The sequence below is a fragment of the Seriola dumerili genome, unplaced genomic scaffold, assembly GCF_002260705.1.
Source record: "Seriola dumerili isolate Sdu_G_001 unplaced genomic scaffold, Sdu_1.0 BDQW01000454.1, whole genome shotgun sequence".
Classification (NCBI taxonomy): domain Eukaryota; kingdom Metazoa; phylum Chordata; class Actinopteri; order Carangiformes; family Carangidae; genus Seriola; species Seriola dumerili.
This window is the reverse complement of record NW_019174709.1, coordinates 335,533-359,801: the sequence shown is the minus strand read 5'-3', so window position 1 is coordinate 359,801 and position 24,269 is coordinate 335,533. Positions and strand designations below refer to the sequence as shown.

Sequence of the window (24,269 nt, the reverse complement as noted above, 5' to 3'; positions counted from 1 at the left end):
TGAACAAAGAAAAGATTTCATTTGAATTTCTTACATCAATCAGCTCTCTCATCAACCGTTTGATTATTTCCTCCATGATGAAACAACAGCAATTATATACAGTGGTATAACAGGAGTGAGTCGTCTGTTCGATGCAGAGATGCACCTTTTTCTAAGAGGATGCTTTTGATTCTATCCCAAACCGTCCACTTCTTCTTTCCCATCTTGCCTCAACATGTTGCTGCTCTGTTTTCTGTAGATCAGCGGGATAAAAGGCCCACATGAAATCTCTCTCAACATCTCTCACCCCCCATCACTCTATGTGTACTGCTGATTATGGAGCCTCATGTTTTGTTTTTTTTTTCGGGCAGACACATAAGTTGTTTTTTTTTTTTTTTTTTTGTCAGATTCTCACACGTTGCATTTCTCTCCGTGTGGCTTCATGTTCATTCCAGTGCTGTGTATCACAGGCGCTGGTGGCTGGTTTGTGATGCCAGTAAATGTTTAAACCTTGAGGTAAATATCCTGACTGATCTGTTTTCTGTCCATCTGTCAGTTTTCCTTCACCATAATTTATCTCATTGTCTTTCTCTGCTCCGCTCACGGCTTGCTGTCTCTCTCTCTCTCCCATATCCCTTATGAGGCCTGTTATTCAGAGTCAGTGATGCGGAGAGAGTGTTTACGAGGGTGAGAGAGAGAGTTTGAGGGAGCAGGACCAGAAAATTTTTTTAGAGAGTTATGGTTAGTGTGTTTCTTATACACTCCAGTCTATTAAGGCGATTACTTTCTGGGTTGTCAGGCAGTTTCTAAAACAGTCTTTTCCCCTTTTCCCTTCATCTTATAATGTTGAGAGTTTGTCTGCTGTGCTGTGTAAAACCACTGGTTAACACCAAGTTACATGCACCAATATTTATATCCTGCTATTTATATCCTACCTAATTAATATTCCCACCCTCCTATTAATATCCTACAGGCAATATATATATTAGAAACTGTATATTTCCACATTAATGATGATTTGAAAGAGAATCAAACGCACCACACGTCCAGAACATGTGGATGAGAGAAGCCTTATCACATCAGGATTTCACATCTGGGTAAATACGAGAATCAAGTGATGTAAACTAAACAGCTTATTAGCTTGATATGTTGGGATCATTTTTTTTTTTTTCCTCCCTCTTCCAGCTCTCAGTGTGATTGGACAGGAGCTCCCATCAGGCCCCCACGGCTGTACAGACGGAAGCTGTTACCCTGCGACAGGAAACCTTCTGATTGGACGGGCTGTTAATTTAACCGCCACCTCCACATGTGGCCTGGGCGGACCGGAGCACTACTGCATCGTCAGCCATCTGCAGGTTAGCACTCACTTGAAAACATATTAAAGGTGACATGAAGAGAAACATGTCCGTTGAAATGGGAACAACTGGTATTAATTTCCCTCTTGGACTCCACTCATCCACTCCTGTATTGTATAATGTGTAATAAAGGTTTTTTTGTACCTTCGACTTCTCTCTCTCACTCCTGCCTATTCCATCTCTCAGCATGTCGTCCCTCCCTGCGCAACAATACGCTGCCCCCTGCAGTGGATGCAGAAGAAAAATAGGACGTTTTGTTTGTTCTCTTTCATTACATCCATCAATCTTCGTCCTTCTGCCTCCACTTTTCCATCTTCATTTGCTCATATGTCTGTGTGTGTGTGTGTGTAGCCGGGTTTCCATGAGCAAACGCCCACCAACCTTACACAACCTTTCAATATCAGGCCCCAGGTGCAGACACACCTTCGTCACACACACACACTCTTCCTCCATCTCACTTTTTCTCCCTCTGCTTCTCTGTCACCGTCTTGACCTCGCTGTTTTTAGTAGTGTTCACTTTGACTCCTCACTTTGTGACGAACATAAAGGATGTTTGATGATCCCTGGCTTCCTTCCTTCACAGCTGGAGATGCACCACAGCACAAAAGTTTCAAAATTTCAATAGAAACTTGACAATGATTTTCTGTGTGTGTTCCTCTTAGTAAGGCAAGTGTCAGAAAGAAAAGTTTTGAAGATTAAAAACACAGCTACAATCAGCTGCACCTACTCTTTACATTGGTGTCATGTTTTCCAGTGACTGAGAGCTTTTCCAATTTTAGTTTTGACCATTTAAAACCTTCCACTATTGACTTCCAACCCGACCTGAGGTTGGGGTTCGAATACAAAATTATTATTTGATTAATTTGAGAACATGTTTATAATATGTTATGTGTATGAACCAGTCTAGATGATTTCTAACAACTTTCAGTGTAGGCCCCTCCCACCTCCAGCATTAATCTGACTTCAGATATTTTTATGAAAATAATATATTGAAAATATTGTATGAAATGAACAGACACAGATTAGTTGTACACTGCCTGTCACATCACAGTTATGTGATGCAGCACCAAACGCTGTTACAGTCAGTCTGCAGCTCTTGTTCCTCTGCTCCTACCTGACATGACTCCTGACATGATATTTCCGTGCACCTACATGTATGTGCCTGCACTTCCATTGCCTCAGGGCAGGAATATGCAACACTGTCAACCTTCAGGTGAACATGATTGACATCCTCTGATTGGTGCGAGGCCCTCCGCTACTGAAAGGGAGGGGCAGGGTATGGTGACAACCTGTCGTACCATAAACCCGGGCACGGACCGTTGCTGGTCTGTCAGAAGTTACTCTGGAGGCCCACACCAAACATTTGTCTCTCGGCTTTTAAATGTCAAGAAGTTCATCAATCATTTGTGTTAGACATAGGCTTTTCCTAGGTTGTGCTTTTGTTCCTCGTGAGATCAGATTGCATTGCTTTCATGCACAGTTTTTTTTACCTCTTTGTGTCTCAGAAGAAGCAGTGAGAACGCAGCGTTGAAGACTTTTAAAGTGGGGCCCTCGTCTGGTCCTTAGACCAACCTGGTAGTTTGGAGCTAAAACTTGAATGGCAGTTATATGTCAAAAGAAAGGTGAGAACGTGGAAAGTCAAAGACAAAAAGGGAGAAATGAGATATGAACAGCGAGGAAACATCAGTTTTTAAAGTTGGAACTTGAGGTGGAAACTGAACGAGGAAGGTGGGTTGTACTGTTTTTTTTTCTTTTTTTTTGTAAAGCCACCATCGTAGTGTGACAAAGAAGTCTTACTTACATCAGTGTATTGTTGGAGCAGAAAGCCGTGTAGCTGAGCTGACCAGCCTTGACTAATGGGAGATAAATAAGAGCTCAGAGGAGGGGAGGGAGGGTGCTAAAAGCCACAAAAGTTTACACCGAGCACCAACTGAAGCTTTAGGGTGTCCTTGAAAGAGACATGAACAGGAATCAAACTTATTTTATTCATATGAACCAAAACCAGGGAGTTAAACTATCTGAACAAAAGTGAAATGCGTATAAGTTAAGTAATTTGGTGTTTTTCCCCCTCTTAAATAATGCCTGAAATCCAGCTCTTGGACTTTGATTCCTGTAAACACAATGAAGCTGCGGTAGATACTAGCAATTCTCTCTAATAACATCACAGGGTGTCGGGATGGATGGGCCACTGTGCAGAAAGAAATGCCCTTTCCAGCAGCGAGGGCTCCTAGATGAGGGTGGAGAGATTTATGCTGGGATTGGGGAGGGAGGGGGGTGAGTGAAGAAGGCAAGCATGCATGTAAAAGACACACACCCACTTACATGTATAGATGTAAAAGTGGGCGTGTGTGCGCGCATGTGGTCACGCACATTCACATACATCCACCACGTCCAGCACGCTTTGGGCATTTCTTTTCAGTTCTCAGCCGAGTCTCTTTAACAGCCATGTTGTTGTTAGCGGCTTAATCACCCCTGACAACAACCTAATTAAGAAACGCTGCTCTGGAATCCACAGTTTTTCTGTGCCAGCTCACCCTCATCTCCCTCTTTCTCCCTCCCTGCTCCCCTGTTTGTGGCCCCCTCTCAAATACACCCCCGTTTTTACACTCTCAGCATCTCCCTCGCTCCCTGTCGACCCCTGTCTTTGTCCTTCACGGCCTCTGGGCTGTTTGAGCCCTCTCTCCGCTGCATACAAACTTATCTCACCTGTGTCTTTCTGCTCCTCTCTCCAACCGCCCTCTCTAACTTTTCTAGTGCACGTCTTTCTTCCAAGCTCTCGCTCTTGGCCTCGGTCCCCACATTGTTGTCTCTTTCCCATGCTCTTTGCCTTTACACTCCTCCACCTCTTCTTCTGCCCTCTGCCTGGTCAGTGTCAGCTTTTCTTTTGCAGGTTTCCTTCCTGGTTTACAAATTACTGTCGCTGTCTCAGATCCAGTTTAAGATTATAGCAGCAAATATCAGACTGATTGACATGAAAGTTTGCTCAGACATTCATGGTCCCCAGAGGATAAATCCTACTGGCTCCCACTCACTTTTGCTCTAGCGCCACCATTTTTCCGATATTTGCTTTGAGACCAAATACCTGCAAAACGAATGACATAGCCGTCAATTTCAACTTTGTTTAGTCCTCATTAGTAAATGTTTCCATGCTAGCACACTAAGATGGTGATCATAGTAAACATTGTACCTCCTAAACAGCATGTTGACAATGTCACTGTGAGCATGTTAGCATGGTTGACATTAGCATTTAGCTCAAAGCAGTGCTGGTCCCAAGAATGAACGCATTTTGCACACTTTGCTGCGTGCATGCTCTTAGCAGGTCAACAGCTCTGTGCACATTTTTTCTGTAATATTTTGGTCTTTATCTGGCGAAGGCACGCTCATAAAAACCTCCATAAAAACGTACACGAATCCCTATGTTCATGTTCTGCTCCTCTTTTCACTTTTGTTTTACGTTTTTCAATCAGCTGACGTGATCATGTAGACAGACCAGACAGATTAAAGACTTATGAGTGATACTTATCAGCTCTGTAATTCACAACAGGTAGTCTATACTGAAGGCCTTAGGCAGGAGGTGTCTGCTCCATTGTCTCAAACAGGAGTGATGTTGCGATAACACATGCCAGGACTGTTGCAAAACTGCCACAGAAACATCCGCACTCATCAAACGTCATCAAATTAATTATTCTAGTTTCTACTGTAAATCCAGAGGCATGTTTGAGTGTAGCTCCACACTTTTAATCACAGTTCAGGTAGACTCGTCGCTGCGTTTACCAACATGATCTGGTACAGATGGTTCTGGTTAAGTTTTGTAGCGCTGCTCCCAATCATATTGTATTTGTCAATCACTGGCAGGATGTTTATGTAGCAGTGTGAAGATCAATCAGGCATGTAGAACTGTTAAATGTAACTTAGTGAAACTGTAAAATAGTTTCAGAAATAAAGAAATACAACATTCAAAATGGTAAGACTGCATTTTAAATTCTACTTTCATTGCATATGTGGCACTACAGTAGTTTTTAACAGCAGATCATTTTGACTGGTTAAAATAACAATTAAAATGGCAACATGCAAACAGTGAATTCAACTTAAAACACAGTTATTAAGGTCAAGGTCATCTTTATTATCCCCAAGGAGCAATTTGTTGTGCAGCCAGCAGTAAATCAATACAATAAATACAGTAATAAAACACTCAATTTATACAAGAAACAAGGAGTTCTTGGCAGTGTATTTGAGCTCCTGTATTCATATCTGATATATATATAACAATAACTTCCCTCTGAGGAAAACAAGATTCACAAACTGTCAGTGCATCATGACGGTCAGAGTCGGAGTCCTGTGTTTAAAGGCGATAAACAGTTCACCACGGACGTGCCTGGCCATGAGGACACCGACAGTGCTCCTGGCGTGCCTCTGGGATATCAGGCAGGCCGCACTTGACTGTGATCCGCACCGCACCGATGCCCTTTAACCTCATCTTCATTCCTGCCTCCATCTCTCCCACTGTCGTCCTTACTCCCGTACGCTTTCCTTCTCTTCCTCCTGCTCTTTTTACTCATTGCTTTCTTTCCTCTGAGCTTCCTTTTTTTTTTAAAATCTTTTTGACCCGGCCGAGACACAATCCAGTCCCCTCTGGCTTGAGCCCCAATCACAGTGGTATTGGCCCACAGCAGCACATAACCCACATTAATTCAGCTTGACGGATGAAAGCCCCGCTCTGAGGAAACGGCTCCGTCACCGCGGCTTTACTGACATGACGATATGTACAAGACACAACCTGTGGAGACGCAACAAAATCGAGCAGGATCTTATTGATTGATCATCTTCATGACAAGAACTGAATTTTAATTATTTCCCATGTTGTGCAACATCCACAGGTGGCGTGATACATGGTTCGATTCATTAGTCCTTTCTTGGTACAAATATGAAAGAAAACGCTGCTGATTATTTTAATATTTGAGCTTTACCTTAATCACAAGTCACTATTTTAAATGATTCCTTCATCGTCATGTCTAAAAACAAATGTGTTTTCTTCCTCCGCAGGAGTCAGACAAGTGTTTCGAATGTAACTCCCAGCATCGCTACGACCCGCACCGCCACAGAAACAGCCATCGCATTGAAAACGTCATCTACCTCATGGACAGGAACGAAGACAACACCTGGTGGCAGTCTGTCAACGGTATTTACCTGTTTCTATAACTGCACACAAGAACATGATCGCTCTGTTCATTGTGCTGATTGCCTCCGTCCCCACATGTGTGCGCTCGTCTTTTCTATCATTTTCATTTTATTTTACAAACAAATAATTAACTGTGTCTGTATCAGAATACTGAAGGGATACAGCTGAGTGCAGTGGTATATAAAAAGAAAAAGTCCTTTTGTTGTAATGATTAATGGTGATGGGTTCTGGGGCTGGACAGGGCTGGGAGGGTGGGGGTGGTGTCCGTCTATTATATTATTTTATACTATTATATTATCACAATAATATGATTATATTGTCATATTTTATTTGTAAGTTATAGTCACTAATACATTAACAGGATGTCACATGTTATTAATATTAAATTGTTCTATTATTACATTCTTTCTACAATTAAGATTACAGAATTTATTATCACTATACATTCCCATCCAAACACACACACACACACACACACACACACACACACACACACACACACACACACACACGTTCATATTCTTGCCATTTTTACATAATACATCTGTTAGTTTTAGTTTTTCATCTTCTTGTTACATTATCTCACCAATTAAGGGAATAAAAAAAAATGTAAAATTAAAAAAGAAGTACTTTAAATCTGGAGCTAAATCTATGACCCCACGGGACAAATACTGTAAGACTGACGTTTCTTAAGGAGAGACTAAAATACAAAGAAAGGGGGGAAAGGTCTCCTAGAATCACTCAAGCAGACAGTGACTTCAGGACTTGAAGCTATGACACTGGCTGACAGCTATTTCCTCCACAGGACAGGAGAATGTGAGCATCAGACTGAACCTGGAGGCCGAATTCCACTTCACACACCTCATCATGAAGTTTAAGGTATGCACACTTTCTTTTTTGTGTGTGTGTGCAACATTTGAAATATGGCATGTGCTTAAGCATGTCAGGGTATTCGTCCCGGTGTGTGTTTGTTGTGTACACTCAGATATTCTGCATTCCATCAGGCCTGAATCCGTCACCCTGCTGTTAGTAACGCAAACATTAAACATAAGATAAGTCTGACATGGTGCTGTCGTCTTATCTCAAACGTGACTGTATTTTCTCATATAGCCCACAGCTCAGTCACTGATGTGACCTGTATTCATTTCTCTCTCTCTCTCTCTCTCCCTTCACCTGCTCAGACTTTCAGACCTGCAGCTATGATCATCGAGCGTTCGGCTGATTTCGGCCGCACATGGCGCCCCTACCGCTACTTCGCCTCAAACTGCACCAGAACCTTCCCCGGCATCCCCGCCAACGGCCTGCACCACATCAACGACATCATCTGCGAGGAGCGCTACTCCGACATTGAACCCTCCACCAACGGAGAGGTGAGAAGTTGAAAATGCACAGGTAGTAAAAATAGTAGAGACATGCTGAAGGGTAAGGCGCAACACTTTCCAGTTTCCTACCCTGGCTGTTGCGTGAGTTTGAGAAATTTAAAGTAAAATGTGATTTATTATGAACATAAAGAACAGACTTTGGCGCTTAGACCCTGGCAGGAAGTGGAGCGCCATGCGGAACGGTCCATGGGAGTAAGGTGCTTCCTGTTAGAGGAAACTTGCCGGTGGTGATGAGAGATTAGAGATGGCAGGAAATGTGCTTGTGACTTAGAAGGCGTGCACAAGGAGATAGTCTTTCCTAAATGATCTTTTGCTAAGCTTCATGAGATACAGTATCTTAAACATGTAGTTTAATTGTGGATTTTGGTCTTTTCGCCAGATTTGTGGACAAGAAATGAAATAGAGAAATTTAGATAAAGATTAGATAAAGGGAAACATAACGAGGGAATGTGACTTTGACTCGATTGACTTTTGTTATAAACTGATGTTTTAAATTACATTTAATTATTAAATTATTTCATTTTATTATTTCATTACCCTTATGATTTCAGTGCTGGTTGAGTTTTGGTGACACCCATGTTAACTGATGCTACACGAACAACAGGAACACCTGGTGTGACTCCAAACAAATAAATAATAGTAAAAAATGAAGTCAATAATCAGCGTTTTCCCATCGTGCCATGAGCAACAGTGATCTGACCAGGACACAGTAGATGAGTTGGTTGGTTGCATGCAGCTCTTCATCTCACACTTCATTTCAGCTGCTCTTTCTTGTTCCATTACTACTGCTTTTTCTTTAATGTCAGAATCTGATGAGATTTTTCTTTACCTGAAAAATTCCCTCCTGTGTTCAAGGTCATTTATAAAGTTTTGGATCCTGCCATTCATGTGAAAGACCCCTACAGCTTGGACATTCAAGGTCAGTGAAGACTTTTAACTCTGAACATGAAACACTAACAGCAGCTCATTAGTAGCACAACACAGTGAGCTGCTGTGACAGAGACTATGTGTGCATCAGAAGTTTTGTAGGTAAACGTGGTAAACGTCAGACTCTGACGGATAAAAGCTCAAACTTCATCATCAACCTTTATGTTTATAATGTTTTCTGTCTTAAATGTGTTTGACGTTTGCAAATGTGCAAATAGAATTTCAGTTTTCACAAAATGGCGTAATACGCGGATCAGATTAGATTAATCTCTCTTTCTTCTTTACAGAACTTTTACGTATCACCAACCTGCGTATCAACTTCACCAAGCTCAACACTCTGGGAGACGACCTGCTGGACCGGCGCTTCGACGTCTTGCAGAAATATTACTACGCCATCTATGAGCTGGTGGTCAGGGGGAGCTGCTTCTGTTATGGTCACGCCTCAGAGTGCGCCCCGGTGCCAGGGGTCGACGCCCGGGAGAACGGCATGGTGAGTTAGCGGACCGTACCACCAGAACAATCCTTCATATAACGCTGTGGGACTAAACAGAAACTCATCCTGTCGCGTAAAAGGCAGAAACAGCAGAATAGAAAATTGCTTGTCAACTTTGTTCAATATACTGATTAACATGCCGTTATTGACAATGCATACATTAACCCTTTTGCTGCATTCTGATTGGCCAGATCCACGGTCGGTGTGTATGCAAACATAATACAGAGGGCCTGAACTGTGAGCGCTGCAGAGATTTCCACAATGACCTGCCATGGAGACCAGCGGAGGCAGATAATCCACACACTTGCAGAGGTGGAGTGCACGCACACACACACACACACACACACACACACACACACACACACACACACACACAGTGTTTCATGAAATTTTTATGAGAGCAAACACTAAGATGCAGATGAGGGGTTATTTTTATTCATTTCGAAACTTGTTGCCTGTTTCCGTCTGAAAAGTTTCAAACGTGTCTCTCCTGCTTTTTCGACATTAACAACTATAATTATGCTCCACGCTAAGACACACACACACACACATGCATACAGAGAGCTAGCTGCCGGCATTGGCTTTACAGGCGAATACCAGGGTGCAGTAGGGACAAAGGGCCAGAGGAGAGTCTGGGATACAAAGAGAAAAACATGATCCACGCACCTCAGTGTAATATACAGTTATCTTTCATTTTAATACATGTAGCCATCAGCAACAGAAATATGTGTGTTGCATCCTCAGTAACCACTTTTTTTGATGCATAGCTTGTCGTTTTACACACGCCTCTTGTACATGTGCTGTCAGTGTATCCTGATATTATTAAATGAACGCAACTTTTTAATCAAAACTGATGGAAACACGAGCCGTAACTCTGTGCACAAACAAACCGACAGAGTTTCACTCTCTCCTGAAATGTAAATTCAACATCATCTGCCCTTGAATGCTCATGTGAGATACCGTAAAATGGATTTGTGACGATGTGTATCGAAATTTGAAGTTCAGGGTACTAATCTTCCAATTGTTGATATTCTGCTGTTGTGCCGTTGTAAATGAATCTGTAGAAAAGCAGCTTCCTCCTGAACAGTTGCCTTGAACTCTGTCCTCAGCACATTGAATCGTTGAAGCTGTTTTCAGCGTGTTGCAGACAATGAGAGGAGCTGACGGGATGTGACGTATATGGTTGCCTCTTATTCTCAAGGTAATGTTCATCTTCTGTTTTCCAGAGTGTAACTGTAACGGCCACTCAAACCAGTGTCACTTTGACATGGCGGTGTATTTGGCCACGGGTAACGTCAGCGGAGGAGTGTGCGATGAATGTCTGCACAACACCATGGGACGCAACTGTGAGATGTGTAAACCTTTCTACTATCAAGACCATATCAGGGACATCAGGGACCCACGGGTTTGTGTTGGTGAGTTGTGGGATTGTCCACTTTAGTGCTGCAATAAACGGCCTCTGAATTAAGCCACTTATTGACTATTAAATTCTTATTTTCCCTGAAACATTTGGAAACATTCTACCAGTAGGTTTCTTTTGTTTTCCTGTATATATATATGATATGACATCACATATTTCACAGCTGTTTTTAAGTGTATTTAAAACTTAACTTACGCTCTCCATCTGACCTCTAGCGTGTGACTGCGACCCCGTGGGCTCGCTGGAGGGCGGAGTGTGCGACAGTCACACCGACCCAGACATGGGGATGATTGCTGGACAGTGTCGCTGCAAAGCCAATGTGAAAGGCACACGCTGCGACGACTGCAAGGAGGGATACTACGGCCTGAGCCAGAACGACCCGCTGGGTTGCCAGCGTATGTATAAGCATCTTAACGCATTTGCAATATAAAACCACATAATCTACATTTAAAATCTGTCAATAACACATCAGCATTTATCTTACTCTATCTATGTTTGTGTCTGTTTGTTTCTCCATCAGCTTGCAACTGTGACCCTCGTGGTATTATAATGATGGGAGCTCCTTGTGATCAGATCAGTGGAGACTGCTCCTGCAAGAGATATGTAACCGGTCGCTACTGTAACCAATGTCTGGTTAGTAACAACTGCTCTCCTTCAAATCTGTCGCTAATTTTATATCAGAAGACCCTGGACGTTAGCATCCGTAGTGGACAACGAACAGAGAATATTACATAGCAGCAACCGCACAAGCTTTACGAGCTACACAAAGTCAACAAAGCTTCAGACGCAGTGCAAAAACTACACATTATCCATGTCACTGTGCATCCTGGTTCTGAGCTTTATCTCCATCCCTGTAGCCTGAATACTGGGGGCTCAGTAACGACCTGGCCGGCTGCAGATCGTGTGACTGTGACTTTGGTGGAGCCTACAACAACAGGTACAGATGTTATGTACGGTTTTAAAGTTTAAAATTAACTTTGAATTCAGGCTGTGAATAATTCAGAGTGACAAACGCAAAGAAAGGCAGAGAGAAAGACGAAAAGGTCAAGATCAGCTTTAACAGACATTTACAGTTTTCATTTTTCTCTTACTTTCAGGTGCATGATGGAAAATGGCCAGTGTAACTGCAGGAGACACCTGATTGGTCGACAGTGTTCAGAAGTGCAGCCTGGGTATTTCTGCGCTCCGCTGGACTACTACAAATACGAGGCCGAAGAGGCCACCGGACACTCCCCGGATGACCGTGCACTGCCGGTGAGCGCGGCGCTGCGACTCAGTGTCGACCAGTGCGAGTCACACGTCAGAGAAGGGAAAGCAGCTGTTCAGTTGTGTCTGTTTGTTGCCACAATGCACCGTCCAGAGGGTGAAATATAAAACAGCAACATCGCAAACACATCAGAGAAGTTCACATTTTCACCTGCACCCTTTTACTGCACAACAGGCACTTATATCTTTTAATTTATTTCCTGCACAGTTATTATTAAAATAAGCACTTCCGCTCTCATGACTCTCAGCTGTGTTTTGGTTTTACAGGCGATAAAGTTTTTATGCCTGAAGACGGAGGCGTCTGTCTGTCCCATTAACGTGATATCTCAGTATCGCTTTGAGGGAATTTCTTCACGTTTGGCACAAACATTCACTTGGACTCAAGGATGAACTGATTAGAATTTGGTGGGCAAAGGTCAAAGTTCAAGGTCACTGCGACCTCACAAAACACGTTCTTGGCCATAACTCACAAATTCACACACTAATTACGACACACAATTCAACTCAAATATCTATAAGGATGAAATGAAGTGATGATATTTTATATTCAAATTATCAAAGGGTCAACTTCACTGTGACATCATAATGTTCAACAAAAACGCTGTAACTCAGGAGGGGGAGATTGTGGTTGGCGGAGGCAAAATACCACGAGGCGGTAATTCTAGTGTGGCCCTGATCCCGATCCGATCCCTTTCATATTAGGTATGTGCTGATCCTGAGTCCAATCCAATCAGTACTTCAGTTAGGTACAAAAAGCATGAATTGTCAACCTGAATGCAGCTGTAGACTCGGCTGTGGTGAAGGAGGGCAGCAGATTTAAAAAAATAAAAGATGAGTGGCATGTTTGTGGACCATGAACTATATGATCCAACCCTAGACACAGGAGAAGACGTAGAAGACACAGGAGATCTAATCTTCAGTCTGTCCTCTGTATCTCATACAGACTGTACAGTTCCACATCTAACATCAGCCCTTGGACAGTGTTGGATAATGTGATGTTATGGCTGTTTCAGAAAGAGCTTTCATATTGTTCCGACTCCACCAAGTTTGTGTTTGAGGGGATTAGTCTTTCTTCATCGCTGCACTGCTCTTACAGCTTCTGCTACAGCTGTTGCTTTTCAAATGTCCTGAACAATGATTTAAAAAGCAAAACAAAGGTTAGGCCCTAAAAATGGCCACAAGATACATACATATCGTATTTGCCTGTTTGATATGAAAAAAGATCTCTAATGTTCTTGCATTGAATCAAACAGTGTGTTATATTTTGATGCGGTTTTCACAGAGTCTGTTAAATAATTCTCATTTCAACACAACACTAACTTCTGTTAATATTAGGTAAAGAAACCAAATCCTGAAAGGTTTGGATGATGGGGTCCAGGTGGGCGGGGCTTGGTGACTGCTTTGTTGTGACATCACAAAGTTCCAGAAGTCCTGACGGCTGGTTTTAAGGCTCAGTTTCTGAATACAGGCTGTGTGCATTTCTCTGTGGACTGAGGCTTTGATACTTTCACAGTATTAATATAGAAGCTAGAGCTGCTTTATAATAAAAGAAAACATGGAAATTTCACTTTATACAATATGGGACCTTTAAGCTTCCCCCTCCCCTGATCTAACTTGTTCCAACCAGGACACAGAAACTATGACAAAGTCTGTTCCTGCTGTCTCTGATTAATCTCACCTGCCTATCACTTTCCCCTCTCGCCTGCATCCTCGTGTCTATCCTCTGCCATCTCTATCTGCCCGCTTTCTCACATTCTTTCCTCTTTCTGTCAGTATTTTTTCACTACCTTTCACCCACCTCACTTGTAAGAAACCCCCCTTGACTTTCCCATCCAGCCCTCCGGGCAAGCTCAGACAGTCCGCACTTGCAACATCAATGTGACAGGAATGTGGACAAAAAGGCAAGTTTTCACTTCAGGATGTCAGAGAAAACAGTGGAGATGTGTCTTTGACATATGAGGCTGTTGTCTTGTGCTGCTCATTGCTAAAGTGACCCGTAAAAACACACGACAGGAAACACATGGAACACACACACATTTATGGTTATCTTTTTGTTTATCTTAACCCTCTCCTCTCCTCTCCTCTCAGGGCAAAGTTCGTCCTCAGGCCGAGACCGACTGTGTCCAGCACCTCAACAACCAGCTGAGGCGTCACCGGCGCCACCGGCGCATCACCAACTCGCAGCAGCATCGGGCAGCACTGAGACGCATCCGCCAGCTTCAGCAAACAGTGAGATACTTACTTTGATCGTTTCATTGCATTTATTTATGACACAAGAGAATTTAAGCGACAGAACACGTGTTTCTAAGGTGGACAAAAAACAGTGAAGATTATTTCTTCTTGAGATTAAGCAACATTTACTTTTGACCCCTCATCACATGGATTTGTCTCACTTTAAGGTTCCTTTGAAAGCTATGACAACTGAGTTTAATGGAGACTCAATGATGTACTCTACAAAAGTCAAGGGTAGTAAGAAAGTGAACTGAATCTGTCAGCTGGCAGAGAGTCAGGGTTCGACTCTGCATGATGCTCATTTCAGGCATCGAATCATGTATAACAGTAACAACAGCTTTCATACAGAACTGACTGATACAGTACAAAACCTTTTTTTAAAGTTTGTGGTCATGTGCTGTTTGCACCACTGGGCAGTTCGAAGTAACGAAGCCTAATTAAATGCCTTGTTGCCAAGTTCATCTTGTCAACTCAAACTGGTCAGGCTGAAATACAGATGTGGAGAGAGAGAGAGAGAGAGAGAGAGACAGACAGAGAGAGAGAGAGTCCAGTGTTGAAGTTAAGACCACCAACGCTGAGACAAGGTGAAGACTGAGACCCAATTACTTCATGATAAAAAAAACTATAGATAAACAATATTTGACTTCTCCTCTCACATCACAGATCACTGGGAAAGCCCAGGATGTCTTCTCTACAGTGCAACAGATGCATGTGAACAGAAAGTCTACTACAAAGGCCACAAATGAATGGGCGTGGCCTCAGGAGGATATCCTGAATAATAGTTAGAAAAATATAGTAGAAAAATAATCTTTGGTTATCTGTCTGCGTCTCTCAGCCGGATGTGAGGACCGTTCACAGAGAGCACACTCCCAGCCACATGGTGACGTGGACCGGACCCGGTTTCGCCCGCGTCAAAGACGGAGCGGGCCTGGTGTTCACTATCGACAACATCCCCTACGCCATGGAGTACGACATCATGATCCGCTACGAGCCCGAGGTCTGTGAGCGTGTGGACGTGAGCTACAAGACAAAACTCTTCTTCTTATTAATGACAGTCTGCTGAACTAAGCCTTTTGTGTGTGTGTGTGTGTGCTAGTGTGTTTGTGTTGTGTGTGGTGTGTGTGTGTGTGTGGTGTGTGTGGTGTGTGTGTGTGTGTTGTAGCTCCAGCAGAGGACTGGGAGGCCGTAGTTAGTATCACCTCAGTGCTGCTGCCCTCCAGTCTCCGTTGTGGAAACCTCCTACCAACTGAACAGCTCTACACTGTTACTCTGCCGCACCGCAACAGGTACCAAAACATAAGTGTGTGTGTGTGTGTGTGTGTGTGTGTGTGTGAGTCAGAGAGAGAGGCCATTATAGCCTGTATGTTTATTCAAGTCACTGAATGATTTGTTCCAAGTAACCCAGGTCTTGATCTGGTTTGAGTTGCACCATTACATTGTTGTCACTCAAACCCGTCCTGACTTGTATGAACTGTGTGAGTCAGGCTTGTATTTATATTCTTACTCCGCTGTACCCTGTGGTATTTTTTACTATTGGTTCTCCGTCAGGACGACAAACATGCCAGAAAGGCTGTGTAAGACTCAGCTACAGTCTTATGAAAAGAAGTCAGCAGCTTTTGTTTACTGATGTTTAGATTGGAGGAAAATCAGGAAAATCTGAAGGTACATTCAGGCAGGAACGTATCATATCCAACCCCCCCCCACACACACACACACACACCTGGACCAGGTTCATTGTGTTTGTCCTGGCTCTAGTTCTTTTCCTAAATTCATTAACAGATCAAAGAGAAATGGGACTGTCCATTGTCTCTCATGTCTTCTTCATGTCCCACCCAGGATTAATTGAAATCACTTTGATGATCCTTAAACTTTTTATTTGCTGCCATCATCACATTAAAACTTAAAGCCTGTCTGTTCTCAGTTCTACATTGCCCTACGCTGGCTAATATTAGCCGTCTATCATGCTGAAGTAATGATAGTTATATCTAATAGTTAGCGTATATAATAGTTAGCATGCTGTGCTAAGTAGCGTTCAGTTCAAAGCACCACTGAATTACTGCTAAGTACAGTGTGGCTGTACTGCACTCAGAGGAGCTCTGCATTCAAGCGCCTATTGTACCAAGTTTCCCTGCCTTATTATATCAGTCAATCAGACTGTATAGCACTTTTCATACAAACAATGTCACACAAAATGCTTTAGCTACACTTAGGCAAAAAGGACTGAACCAATTGAATAATTTTCCTTAACATAATGAGATGGAGCATTTTTCATTTTCATTTTCTCTCAGTTTCTCAGGGAATAACGTTTGGATATTGATGTAAATAAATCAGACATATTTATGGTGTTGGGATCTATGGATCTGGATCTGGTGGAAGAAAATGCTGAATTGAGAGTTGTACTTATTATTAATAGTAAGAAACAGTGCACATGGCACCAGCAGCATTTAGGAATCAGTATTTCATTCAACATGCAGCCAATAAAATCACACAGTAACAACAGTGGTTACGGCATAATTGTATAATGCTGACGTCATCATTTCACACAACAGGTAATAAAACCATCCAGCTGTGTTGCATAAGGATTAAATACAATAAATATATAAAGCTGTACAAGTGTAGGATTGTTTGGTCTTGGTGAAGGTATGTTTTCTAAACTGTGGCCTTCGAGTTTCAGAATCTTTTGTGGGTTTTATTTCCTGAACTCAAACCGCAGTTAGCAAGGAGACTTGTTAACTGTCAGTACGATGCTGATCCTCAACTAAAGAAAATAATATTTGGTATCTCACAGGAGAATAAACACACTACAATAACTTGATATTAAGGTGATAATCAGCTGGAAATGATCTTAATAAAGATTAATCAAGAGTTACTTTTACACTGGGCTGTTCTCATGTTGCTCCAGTGTGAAGGCTTGTAAAGACCTAACTGTCTTTAAAAACCTCAAATTACATGATTACAGTGTGATATTTACTTCATATTGATCTTATGATATGAAAAGCTTATTACACTATTGCAGAGTCAACACATTAAACAGATTATTGCAGATCAGACGAGATTAAATGTTAATTATCCCGGTGGCGAGATCAAGGCAGCAGAGAATAGGATCTAGGATAATAAAAACAGGGAAAGCCCAACACTAAGACTGTTTAGTTTCAACCTGCTGAAAAGCTTTTCACAGTCTGAACTCATCTGGAACTAAGAGGTCAGACCCTGCCCGGATCCGGCTGCCTCAGCGGACCGTGGCTCGGCTTCCGTTCTCCTCTGTGGTGGGTTCATCAGCCAAAACCAATTAGCAAAGTGGGGCCAAAACACAGACGCAGGGGTGGAGGCCAAAACGCAGGTAGAGGGAGGATCGAGTCGCGCCTGGTGAACAATGATTGTCCTCGAAACACACAAGTCAGGCAGGGAGGTAAGAGGTAGATAGCTGGTAGTTGAGAGATTTGAAATGTACATGTAGAATTTGTATTGATGATAAATTCATTGTTTAACTTTAAAATAAAAAAAAAGACAGAAAAGGAATTGTCTTTCATATTGTGTTTGTGTAAAAACAGAATTGTGAAAAATCAAATTAAGTAAATAAACTAAATAGACTAACACTAACTTTAATATCAGAGATTTTAAGTTCTTTGTTTTATCAAATAAGACCCCCTCTGACCTTGTTAATGTGAACATATGGTGTTTTTTATATAATACAGTCATCAGTCATCGCCACGACAACGTATTTCCACCATGGAACTGCAGTGAACAAGTGACAGTCTCATAAAAACAGACTCGGGCATATTGGTAGAAAATATTCCCCCTCCGTGTGGAATTCAAGGAAACCTGAGAAACAGACGTACCACAGACCTTCAGTTCATGATAGCAGGAGAAAACTGCAGGTAGTTTTATAACATTGGCCTTAACTCGTGACAAAAACAATCAAAAGTTTACACGTTTTAAAATTAGCTGGAGCTTATTACGAGCCCTGTGAGTGCAGAGGCTCCACTATTTGTCACTTCAGTGGCCTCATGATGGTTTCTCCTTTCCACAGGAAATGAATATATGGTTTATATAGTCTTTCTTTTTTCTTTTTTTTTTTTTTCTCCCCCTCAGATATATTCAGATGCCCAGGCCGTTCTGTTTCGAGCCCAGTAATCGTTACGTGGTTTCAATCAGGTTCCAGCGCCACGGGGTCTCACACAGACACCTGACTGCCTTCATCCTCATCGACTCGGTGAGCTAAGACCCGTCAGCCTGCCGTCCTCCTCATCTTCCTTTCAGCCTGTTTGAAAGGTTACAGTACTGCATGCTGCTCAGTGCTGCATTTACCTGCCCTGCTTTATTCACTGTCTTTTCACTGTCAATAAAAAGCACATTTCCGGATTAAACCTTAATAATAAAGAATGAATAAATGCTTCCGTAAAAGATGATTTATTGGGTGCAATTACGACTTTTTTGATGTTTGATGCTTTGATGTTTTTGTACCAAATAACTCTGTAATTGAGTGTGTGGTTGTTCTTCATGCTGCAGATTGCTTTTGCTTTTCAGTCTCTTCACCTGAAAACACATGACAGTTATTGTCTTTCATTGAGACCTCTTTACAAAAGCACTGTTACATTTTTATGTTTTTTCTTTCTGCATAAGTTGACGACTGTAGCTTATCAACCTCTTGTGATTAATATTGCCTCCGTGGCTCATAATTTGCCTATTTGCATTCATAGTTATCTCTATAACCCTTTCCTTTTGTAAACCTTCAATTCTTTTTTTTTTTTAGCTGGTTCTTATCCCAAAATACACCGAGCTTCCTGGTTTCCAAGGTAATGAGCCGGAGGCGGAGCATCGGCGGGAGGAGATGATTCGCTACATGTGTCTGGACTCCTTTATGATCACACCGATGCCGGCCCTGGCAGAGATGTGCTCCAAACTCATCTGCAGTATTTCATCCATCATTCACGACGGCGCTCTGCGTATGTAGATGCAGAAACAGACAGATTTAGAGGAAGTGGGTTTCAAGTCCACAGTTGCTCTTTAAATAATAATATTTTCTTCCTTGTCTTTTATGTGAATGCAGCCTGTCAGTGTGACCCTCAGGGTTCCCTCAGCGGTGAGTGTGATAGGGTCGGAGGTCAGTGCCTTTGTAAACTCAATGTCATGGGTCGACACTGCGACCGATGTGCCCCAGGAACCTACGGCTTTGGAGTGAATGGCTGCACTGGTGAGTGTCACATGGTAACACCTGTTTACAGATGTGAGGATAATATATTTTAATTTAATTTGATTTAAATTATGATTTATGTGATCCGATAATCTAACAAAACAAAAGTACAAATACTTACAAAGATCACAGTTTGACATGATAAACACACATCAGCGTCAGAGATAAGAGTCATGGCTTTTACATATACGTAGTTACACCCATATTCCTTAAAAAAAAACTGGGGAAAATGAAGCAAATACGGAATCTAATGGTTTGGAAAAGACATCACTGCCACGTTTTTTAGACCTGTCCAGAAAGAAAATATTAACTACAACAGCAAAAAAACAAAAATGCTGATTCCATGTAAGAGGCACAAACAGTGATTATCAATAGGGAGGCGGTGATTAACCCTTTAAATACCTTCTCCTCCAGCCTGCGACTGCCACTCCGAGGGATCCTTAAGCCACCAGTGTGACCCAGTTACCGGCCAGTGCCAGTGCCGGCAGGGAGCCACGGGGCGTGCGTGCTCAGACTGCCAACTGGGCCAGTGGGGCTTCCCCAGCTGCAGCCCCTGTCAGTGCAACGGCCACACAGATCTCTGTGACCCCCGCACCGGGGAGTGTACGGACTGCAGGGACTACACAGCAGGACACTTCTGTGAGCGGTAAGGAAGATTTCACTCGAGATTTCAGATTCCACTCGGCTCCTTTATCCCCGGTGAACAGACTGATGGTAAATGTCTCCCTCGTCTGTCCCAGTTGTGTGGATGGGTTCTTTGGAAACCCGATGCTTGGCTCAGGGGAGCACTGCCGGCCCTGCCCCTGCCCCGGTAACCCCGGCTCAGACCACTTTAACGGAGAGTCCTGTCAAGCTGACCACAGCTCTAACCAGATCATCTGTAACTGCAAACAAGGCTACACCGGTAAACTATTACACTGCAGTGACAGTTTATTTTTTCTTATTCTTCTGAAGGTCTGCTGCTTTCTACTTGCACTTGTCATCAGAAATAGTTATGTGTTCAATCTGTGGCTGATTCAGCGCTGAACCGTTCAATATCTAACACTAAAGTATAAGAGCTAGCCGTCATTCTTCCCCTCTCTCGCCCAGGGTCCCGCTGTGACCGGTGCGCCCCTGGTTACTATGGCAACCCTGAGCAAGTGGGCGGGCGGTGCCTGCCGTGCGATTGCAACGGCAACATCGACACCCAGGACCCCGAGTCGTGTGACCCCAGGACCGGCCGGTGCCTCATCTGCCTGTACCACACCGACGGCCCGTCCTGTGCCCAGTGTCAACACGGTTACTATGGCAACGCGTTGGCCCAGGACTGCAGACGTGAGTAATGATGGCAGTTATTAAATATATTTTGTATTTGCGATGGTGTAGGAGTTAAAGCTACTTCTGTTGTTAAAATTAATTAAGTTGATACGTCTAAAATGTGAGTGTGTGATGTAACACCAACTTCATTCTCAGTTTTAAGTTTAAAGAGAAAAAGCGGAGGGATAACGTGTGTCTCAACCTTTTGTTTTCATCTCTGTTTCCTGCTGTGGAGCGCGTACGCCCAGAGTAGAGACTGTCAGGTCACTGAAAACATATTTTCTTCTCAGGTTGCACCTGTGTGAGTGCTGGCACGGTCCAGTCTGCTTGCGGTGACGGACAGTGTCACTGTGACCGGCAGACCGGCGCCTGCCCTTGCAGGGAGAACGTTGCCGGCCACAACTGTGACCAGTGTGCTCCAAACCACTGGAACTACGGTCAGGACCGAGGCTGCGAGCCCTGTCACTGCGACCCGCAACACGCGCTGGGATCTCACTGCAACATGGTGAGGAAGCGTGAGGGTGTCGGAGGGCATGAAAAATGATTCACGCAACAGTGAACGTAGACAAAAAGTTTAAGCTTGTATCATCATCCGTCTGTCTCTCTCTGTCTTCTACAGTTCACAGGCCAGTGCCACTGCCGTCCAGGCTTTGGGGGGAAACAGTGCACCGAGTGTGAGCAGTTCCACTGGGGAGACCCACAGGTGCAGTGTCAAGGTAACTCACCTTGTGACGGTGGTACTTGTGAACAGGAATAGATTATTAATGATGCATGATGATGGATTTTAGTCACATATTAGTTTAGTCTGTTTAGAGAAGTAGTAATGCAGAAGGTGCTAATCATCATGCTAATAGGAGAAGAGGCTGAGAAGAGATGTTAACAAAGATTGATTATGTATCCCACTGTATTTTTGCATGGAAAGTTCTCCACCTCAACCAGGGGCTGGTTTTACAGAGATATTTTAGACTAGTGTGAAATGTTAGCTCTTGATTTTGCTCTTAGATTAATCCAGTGCAAGTTTGATAAAAGGTAAAAACTGATATACAAACTGTTGGACCTCACTGTGTTTTCATCCCACAGACGAACAAACACTTTTTTAATACTGACATTTCATCACAGCTCCATCATGCTGCAGAGCGAGCAGAAAGAGGGGGAAGAGTTGCAGTAACCTGCTGCAGATATGCAGCAGCTAGAGCAGCATCAGTTGTTAAAAGATTTACAATTTAAATTATTATTATTAAAAATATGAGCCAGTATATAAAGAGAAATGGATTCTTAGAACGTAAAGCAATAACTATCAATGAAAACAGAATCCAATTAACAGTTGGTGCAGAGTTGTGATTTCTAATAATTGAACTTCAATTAGAACAAGCTGCAAGTGCGCTCTGTTTTCATTGGACGAGACATTTGGAGTTAGTGAAACTTCAGCTGTGTCAGTGCCATCATCTCACACCGCTTTTATTTTGTTCCCTTTGTGTGTTATTACATGTCCTTATTGTTTAAATGAATTCACATGATTATCATGCACTATTTAATTGATGTTAATAAATCTGGCTCACAGTTTAGCATTTTGAGGCAGTAGAACTCTTTCTAACGGCTTCTGTAAGACATGCTTCACCTGCACCATTATTGTTGTGTTTCCTCTCTCTCTTCCTCTCCTGTGTCCTTCACCCTCTTCCCTCTCTTCTTCTACTCAGAGTGTAACTGTCACCCGCTGGGCTCAGAGATGGCCCAGTGCGACCGGACAACGGGAGCGTGTGAGTGCCGGGAGGGAGCGGCAGGGAAGCGGTGCGACGAATGCGCTCGCGGCTTCACCGGCGCCTTCCCCAAATGTGTCAAGTGTCACCCGTGCTTCCAGCTGTGGGACGACGCGCTGTGCCAGATCAAAAGGGACCTGGAACACATCCAGTACACCTTACAGAAGATCCAGGAGAGCGGGATCACGCCGGGAGTCGGGGACAAGCGCATCAAAGAGCTGGAAGAGAAGCTGAAGCAGGTGCAGGATCTGATCAGTACGGAGGACAGCGACCGGATCCACCAGCTGATTGGGCAGAGCATCGATGACCTCAGGTGAGGATACCACACTGTGTTGTTCCCCTGCCACGCGCTAACTAAGTAAATAGTATATAAAATACCCTGCTCTATGTGCTCCAGGGCTGAGATCGCCCTGACCGACGGGCGTCTGATGGGCGTCACTCGAGAACTAAACACAACAGCAGAAAAAGAAGGGGCTCTGAGAAACACACTGAATGATCTGGAGAAGGAATTGAGGGACATCAACAACACTGTGGCTCACAAACAACGCCTGCTGGATGACTACCTCACTTCAGGATTTGCAGGTAGTAAACTCAATAAACCAGTGACTCTTAGAAAAACATTAAATCACCAACACAGTGTCTGCTGACCTTCAAACGTCTGATACAAACAATTAGGTATTAATCATCGGTGTTCCCGTCCACTCACAGATCAGTTTGAGAAAGTGAAGAAATACTATCAGGAGTCAGTGCAGGCTGCAGAGAAATGCAACGCCTCGGTGTACGGTCCTCTCAGTCCGGTGGAACAGTCCAAAGAAACCCGCGGTCTCACTGAAGACCTGCTGGATGCCAGTAAAGACAAGTTCCTCCGAGCTCTGGCCGCACAGAACAAATCGCTGACCGAGCTGCAGCACAAGGCCCACGACCTGGATAAGAAGGTGCATCACCTCAGTCACAAGGTAGGCAGAGTTTATTTATTCATGCGACTGTCTCCCTCATTGTGTAAAGTCTTAATCTGGTGCTGAAAATTCTCCATAAAAAAATCTGATGTGCTTGTTTGTACTGACTGCATTTATCGTCCGTTCACTCGCTTATTAATTAAATCTGGAAAATGGAAAATCTTAGAAAAAGAAAAAAAACTGCCATTTTTCTCTTGTTTTGTTTCGCACTGTGTTTCCTCACCATGTACAGTCAAAGAAAAATATTTGAATGAATATATATAGAGAGAAATATATCAATGGGGGAGTGCTGTTCATGACCGATACTGGTCTTGACTGTGAGGCTCATTAGTGATCACAGAAACTTATTCTATAATCAAAAGAATCACCGAAATAAATGAGACTGTCCAGAAATAGTCTCTGGCAATAGAGAGTCTCACGTCTCCTGAAGCGAAATCCATGTGAAGTCTCTCTTTGTCCTGATGTGTTTTAATGAGTGTTTTTAAGTTTTCATGAATCAGTCCTACAGTGAAATCTAGTGGCCAAAAGTCGTAAAAGCAGCTTCTTTAGTAATTAGTTAAAGTTGAGATCTCGGTGACAGACATTTCCACTTTTCTATTTGTGACACCCTGAATATCTCATGACAACGAACCCTAGCACCCGTCATCCTCATCTTCATCAGTGATGGAGGAGGTCAAAACAGCAGCGCTTGATTACACACGGTGACAACACAACACTTTGCGTTTGTATGGGGATTATTTTTAGGAGGGAAATCTTCAAGGAATACATAAGTAAATGTTTATAACACACACACAGGCTGTGAACAATAAATAACTCTCATCTGCCTCCGTCAC

The 24,269-nt window shown here is 43.1% G+C and overlaps 1 protein-coding gene across 1 annotated transcript in view; it reads left to right on the top strand.

Moving 5' to 3' along the window:
* LOC111234737 (laminin subunit beta-2-like) overlaps positions 1–24,269 on the top strand; it is a 47,154-nt gene that overhangs the window by 18,818 nt on the left and 4,067 nt on the right. Inside the window, exons 3-28 of the mRNA XM_022762919.1 lie at positions 1,165–1,334; positions 6,378–6,513; positions 7,319–7,392; positions 7,695–7,883; positions 8,751–8,814; positions 9,110–9,312; positions 9,507–9,627; positions 10,542–10,730; positions 10,951–11,130; positions 11,256–11,368; positions 11,593–11,672; positions 11,833–11,989; positions 14,090–14,230; positions 15,069–15,234; positions 15,402–15,519; positions 18,326–18,446; positions 18,987–19,179; positions 19,284–19,427; positions 19,842–20,073; positions 20,168–20,331; positions 20,517–20,741; positions 21,014–21,228; positions 21,343–21,439; positions 22,421–22,793; positions 22,878–23,062; positions 23,189–23,436. Coding sequence (XP_022618640.1) covers positions 1,165–1,334; positions 6,378–6,513; positions 7,319–7,392; positions 7,695–7,883; positions 8,751–8,814; positions 9,110–9,312; positions 9,507–9,627; positions 10,542–10,730; positions 10,951–11,130; positions 11,256–11,368; positions 11,593–11,672; positions 11,833–11,989; positions 14,090–14,230; positions 15,069–15,234; positions 15,402–15,519; positions 18,326–18,446; positions 18,987–19,179; positions 19,284–19,427; positions 19,842–20,073; positions 20,168–20,331; positions 20,517–20,741; positions 21,014–21,228; positions 21,343–21,439; positions 22,421–22,793; positions 22,878–23,062; positions 23,189–23,436 — 4,298 coding nt within the window. The remainder of the gene's footprint in view (positions 1–1,164; positions 1,335–6,377; positions 6,514–7,318; positions 7,393–7,694; positions 7,884–8,750; positions 8,815–9,109; positions 9,313–9,506; positions 9,628–10,541; positions 10,731–10,950; positions 11,131–11,255; positions 11,369–11,592; positions 11,673–11,832; positions 11,990–14,089; positions 14,231–15,068; positions 15,235–15,401; positions 15,520–18,325; positions 18,447–18,986; positions 19,180–19,283; positions 19,428–19,841; positions 20,074–20,167; positions 20,332–20,516; positions 20,742–21,013; positions 21,229–21,342; positions 21,440–22,420; positions 22,794–22,877; positions 23,063–23,188; positions 23,437–24,269) is intronic.